Source organism: Leptonychotes weddellii, chromosome 9 (genome assembly GCF_054177405.1).
Source record: "Leptonychotes weddellii isolate Sample4059 chromosome 9, ASM5417740v2, whole genome shotgun sequence".
Classification (NCBI taxonomy): domain Eukaryota; kingdom Metazoa; phylum Chordata; class Mammalia; order Carnivora; family Phocidae; genus Leptonychotes; species Leptonychotes weddellii.
In genome coordinates this window covers 99,127,191-99,133,278 of record NC_138377.1, presented here as the reverse complement: position 1 = coordinate 99,133,278, position 6,088 = coordinate 99,127,191, and the positions used below count along the sequence as shown (strand labels likewise).

At 33.4% G+C, this 6,088-nt stretch overlaps 1 protein-coding gene across 11 annotated transcripts in view; it reads left to right on the top strand.

Annotated features, from left to right (window-relative positions):
- Positions 1-6,088, top strand: part of MYO9A (myosin IXA) — a 271,185-nt gene that overhangs the window by 92,980 nt on the left and 172,117 nt on the right. For all 11 annotated transcript variants that reach the window (XM_081831336.1, XM_081831342.1, XM_081831337.1 and 8 more), the window contains 2 exons: positions 2,411-2,527; positions 5,643-5,777. In XM_081831336.1, the coding sequence (XP_081687462.1) occupies positions 2,411-2,527; positions 5,643-5,777 (252 nt within the window). The remainder of the gene's footprint in view (positions 1-2,410; positions 2,528-5,642; positions 5,778-6,088) is intronic.

Genomic DNA, 6,088 nt, shown 5'->3' with positions numbered 1-6,088 from the left:
GTGTAAGGAAATGGTCCAGTTTCATTCTTCTGCATGTGGCTGTCCAATTTTCCCAACACCATTTGTTGAAGAGACTTTTTTCCATTGGACATTCTTTCCTGCTTTGTTGAAGATTAGTTGACCATAGAGTTGAGGGTCCATTTCTGGAGAGCACTAATTTCTTGTTAGCTGTCAGGGGCCATGCTCAGCAGAGTTTGCTTGTGGTCCTGTACACAACATGGCAGTTTGTTTCTTCAAAGGCCAGCAGGGGACTCTCTAATGGAAAGGCTCAGTCTCTTTTAAGAGATTTCTCTGATTAACTCAGCTCTACCCAATATAATCTTCCTTTGGTTAATTAAAAAAATCAGCTGATTTTGGGCCATAATTATATCTTTAAAATCCTTTGTCATATAATGTAAGATAGTTACTGGAGTGAAATTCATCATATTTACAGTCCTGCTCACACTTAACAGGAGGGGGTTATACAGAACATGTATACAAGGGAATGGGAATCTTGGCGATCATCTTAGGGTTCTAATATAGAGGGCAAGAGTGAATTTGGAGGCTGTAGTAGTACTCCTGAAGAGAAAGAGGTTGGCTGCTTTGTCTAGGATAGTGACATATTGATAGGGAGAAATGGGTATGAAAAAAATTTAGATGGTAAAATCAAAAGGATCTGGCAATGATTTGCTTACTGGGAAGCAAGGAGAGAGAAGGAAATACTAAGGATAAATCCTAATTTCCTGGCTCATACAACTGTAAGAGTATTAGTAGCATTCATTGAGATAGGAAACAATGAGATCTTGTTTGGGTGGGAAAATGTTAATTGGTATTTGGGTTTATTGAGATTAAGCTGTGATAGGACCACATTTCAGAGAAAAGAGGCCAAAAATATAATATTGGAAGTTATGGAGTAAATAAGTATTATTTTGGTATATTTTGTATATCTAGATTCTGTCTGACTGGTTTAAACCATAAGTAGGTGGGTTATAGTTTTTAATTTAATGTGAAGATCTGTCTTTTCACTAAAAACTTCAACCCATTTGTATTTTTTATGCTACTATGTTTTCTTTTTCTGTGTTTTTTTTTTTTTTTTCTTGTTTATGGTTGTGTATTTAGTTTTAAAATCTTTTACTTTTGCTGAACTAGATCAGATTGTATTCATTCTTCCCTCTGGAGAAAAATAGAATGGTTATTCTCTCTATATATTCTATTAATTGATTTTTTTGAATTTTAAAGATACTTTGTTGATAGCTTGCCTAAGTATAGAATTCTAGGGTCACATTCCTTTTTTTCTCAGAACTTGTGAACATTTTCCAATTATGTTCAGGTTTCTGGTGTTGAAGATAGAGAATTTGATAGCATCTTCTCTTTCCTGGTGCAGGTAATGGTTTAGGTAGTTAATTTTTTGGTCTAGAAACTTGAAGCTTTCATTTTTTTATTCACTGAAATTCAGAAATTCATCATTCATGTGGTAGATTGTGGTATTATCTACATTTTACAAATGTATAAGCTGTAGCTTAAGAGTTAAAGTATCTTGGGCCAAGGTTACATACCTAGAATAAGTAGAGGAACTGGGATTGGAAGACAGCCTAGCTTTTAATCCTTATTCTCTATTTCCTCTAAACTGTAGGACAGATACTAAGTATGTACCTGAATATAAAGCTTAAGTAATTAGGACTTATATTCTCTAAGTGCTAGGACTCAATTATCTAAAATATGTACCCCTCCTTTTTTAGGTTGTAGTACTTTCTAAATGTTGATTGTTTTTTTAACTAATAGATTTTATTTTTTAGAACAATTACAGATTTACAGAAATTTTGAGCAGTTATTACAGAGAGTTTCCATAAACTGGGAAAAGTTTGAAGTGAGGGGGAAAAAAGAAATTGTATTACTCCATAATGAAAGAATTATTACTCTATTTGGGGATGGAGAAATCCTTGAGGTTATGGTGGATGACAAGTTGAAGACAACCAGGAATGTAATTGTGGTGGTATTATGATTATTTTTTAAGAGTCTAACTAGGATTCCACAGATAACTGATGCCTGTTTGCCAACAGATTTATTCCTCTGCCTGGAATAGTCTTCCCCACTTTTGCTGGCAAGTTTGATTTGTTTGTAAACCTCCTATTATACCTTCTTTACTAGGTAAAATGTATACCCCAATTTTCAGTCAAAGTATTTTGAACTGAGTGACCTACATTTTGTTTTTCTTACCTTTTAGCCTAGATTAGAGTTGAGACTAGATTAATGAGTATGGGTATATGGAAAACTTCATTTATAGGCTATTTAAATTGAGAGAAAATTAAATTTCTAATTCAGGATCGTAAGCTTTCTTTATTAGTTGAGCGCAAAATACACTTTGTTATAATATCTTAGATTATTGCCATTTTCATTTGTTCTCCAACCCTTTTCTTTTTTTTTTTTTCAGGCTGTGACAGTGAGGAACTCCATGGCTAAGTCTTTATATAGTGCCCTGTTTGACTGGATAGTTTTTCGGATTAATCATGCACTTCTGAATAGTAAAGATTTGGAGCAAAATACAAAGGTAGACATACATTGGATTATTATATATTTTTCCTGGAAAATTTTTATTAAAATAATAAATGAAATTTAAAAACACAGAATTATGTAGAGTAATAAATAAGAATCACCTTTTTTTTATATTCTGTGCTGTTTCCCTCCTTATGTATGTATGTTTTTATTACCCTGATATTCAGGGATACTTGTTCTATGTGTCTTTCCAGACCTTTTTCTTATGTACATTTCTATGGATGTACATATACAGAGTTGCTTTTAAGCTTAAAAATAGAATTATGTTATCTGTATTGTTTCTAACTTGTATTTTTTATTTTACCTGATATGTCTTGAAGTAGCTTTGGACCTCATTATTTTTAATAACTTTGTAATATTATATAGTATGCCTGTATACCATAAATTTCCCCATAAAAATATATTGCTTTTGCTTTATTGTTATAAATGATGATGTAACAAATATTCTTTGTGTACACTTCTTTAGGATAAAATCCTTAAAATGAATTGCTGGATTTAAGAATATATACATTTTAGAATTTTGTTAGCTACTGCTAAATTGCTGAAGTGCTCAGAAAAGACTGCACTTCCACTGGTAGTGTATGAAAATGCCTATTTCCCTACACCTTTACTCACATTGGATATTATCAGTCTTTTCATCTACTAATCTGATTAGGAGGACTATCCCATTTTATTGTCCGTTTTTTCAATGATAGATGAAAGTCGAGTATCTTCTCATGGTTTTTCATCATTTCATTATATATTCTGCTATTTTTATGTTGTTCATTTTGTCTTTTTGTTACTTTCTTGGAGTCACTGTGGATATTGCAGAGATTCATAGTTTGATATATATTGCATATATTTTCTCTTGACTTTTAAGTTTTGTTTATGTTGTGTTTTAGGGCCCGTATGTTTTAAATTTTTGTGCAGTTAATTCTCCCATTCTTTTCCTTTATTTTCCTGGGTTTTATTTATTTATTTTTCTTATGTAGGAAGGCCTCTTTCAGCCTAAGATTATAAAAATATTTATTCTCATGCTTTTAGACTTTAATTTTTTATATTCAGGGTTTTTTTTTTTTTCCATTGGAATTTATTTAAGATTTTATTTTTAAGTAATCTCTACACTCAATATGGGGCTCGAATTCACAACCCTGAAATCGAGTCACATGCTCCACTGATTGAGCCAGCCAGGCGCCCCTGGAATTTATTTTTTAATATGGCAGATCTTAGATATTTAAATCATTTCAAATCCGTTTTTATTTCCCAGCAGCTTTCTGTGGAGTAGTCTGCATCTTTAGGGTGATTAAAATATGTCATCTTTATCACTTAATCCTCCTGTCTTAAATGTAAAATGGTTCTAACATTTATTTTTCATGGTTTGAGTAAGCCTACCGTTAGAAAATTGTAATAGGAATCTTATTCACCAAAGTGACTTATTTTTGAAGGTCATTACTTTTACTGTTTTTCATAAGGGTTTAGAATTAACAGAATCAATCAAAAAATACTCTTATTTTTAAAAGATTTATTTGAGAGAGAGAAAGAGTGAGAGTGCAGACAGGGGGAGGGGCAGAGGCGGGGAGAGAGAGAATCTCAAGCAGACTCGCTGCTGAGTGCAAAGCCCCCACGTGGGGCTTGATCTCATTACCCATGAGATCATGACCTGAGCAGAAATCACTTCAGTCAGAGGCTTAACTGACTGAGCCACCCAGGTACCTCAAAGAAAATACTCTTAATGGAGATTTTAAAAAATCTCTTACTATTGGGGCACCTGAGTGGCTCAGTCAGTTGGGCGGCTGACTCTTGGTTTCAGCTTGGGTCATAGTCTTAGGGTCCTGGGGTTGAGCCCCGCGTCAGGCTCCACAGTCCACAGTCCCTCTGCTTGAGGATTCTCTCTCCCCCTCTTCCTCTGCCCCTCTCCCTGCTCATGCTCTCCCTCTCTCTCTCTCAAATAAATAAATCTTAAAAAAAAATCTCTTGGTATTTATAACTCATTACATTAGTTTGCCCAGTATCTCTCTTAGTACTAGTGGAGAAAGAGTGTTTTCATTTAACCAAAATTGTCATGTAACTATTTTAAGAATGAGGTGAGGTGGTGAGAAGAATGCTGGTTTGGGGGTATTAGAGCTGAATCCTTGTTATCTATAGTAAGAAGTTAGAATATAGTATGTAGAAGCAAAATAATCAAGACCTAGAAGAATAAGCATTTGTATACTATACTGTACTATTTTATATCAAATAGATAAAAGATTTGAGTGTTGACTTTAGGGAGCAGAAATTGATAATGAAAAAGGGATTATTGTTTTTTGTTATAATTTTTTAGAATTATTTAACATCGTAAACTTTGTACAGTTTTTTTAAATAAAAATTAAAAAAAAATTGGGGGCACCTGGGTGGCTCAGTCAGTTGAGCATCTGTATCTGACTCTTGGTTTTAGCTCAGGTCATGATCTCATGGGTTGTGGGATCGAGCCCTGTGTCAGGCTCCACACTCAGCAGGGAGTCTGCTTGAGGATTCTTCCCTCTGCCCCTCCTCGCACTCTCTCTTTCTCTAAAATAAATAAATGAATCTTTAAAAAGATTGTTTTAAAAATTGAAGAAACCACATATTCTGATATCCAGTTTCATCCTTAGCTTGCACAAGGCTGATTAAACATACTAATTAGCTTGGTTTGCAAAGCAGAATTCTGTTGGGCTATAAAAGTGAAAATAGGAAAACTTGCATGGTGTTCTTTGCATAGCCTGGGATAGCCAGGAAAAATCTAGCTTTAGGTTATTTTTTACTTCCCCATAGGTGATTCTTTCTATTTCCTTTTCTCTTGGAATTTAGGGATTTCTGAGATTGAGATAACAGGTCACTAACCCTGCTTTGAACATTTTTGTAAACAGTGTATTACATGTGTTAAAATTTTGGATGTATTTTTATAATTGGGATAAAAAGAAAAAGATGAAAATAAAACTAAAATTGTTTTTATTTAGTGGAATATTTTGGTTGAACACTGGCTCCCCAAAATTTCCTGTCCACTGCTGTAGAAGAACTTTGAGCATTTTGTTAACCTATCATTGTGGATATTATTCATGAAATAAATTTGAGGATCATTTTTTAACCATCATAATTTTGTTCCTGTTTTACAGACTTTGTCCATTGGTGTTCTTGATATTTTTGGGTTTGAAGATTATGAAAATAACAGCTTTGAACAGTTCTGTATTAATTTTGCTAATGAACGTTTACAGCACTACTTCAATCAGCATATTTTTAAATTGGAGCAAGTGAGTACTTAAATTCATATACACTTTCCCCCCTCCCATTGTCTCACCCACTTATCTTCCCACACATATTCACATATATAAATTTTTGAGTCATAGTTACAAGCATTTTAAATCTAATACTTCCATGCAGATATTATAGTCTTCATGTCAGTGTTAGCAAATGAAAAATTAGAGCATAGTTTTTGAGCCATATGATACAGGGTTTCCTTTTTTATTTTTTTTAATAGACCTCAAGTAGATTAAAAAATATGTGCTTGCTTGAGTACACCTTTGAATGAAAAGATGCATGAGTTTGGTTTGGGTTTCTGTTG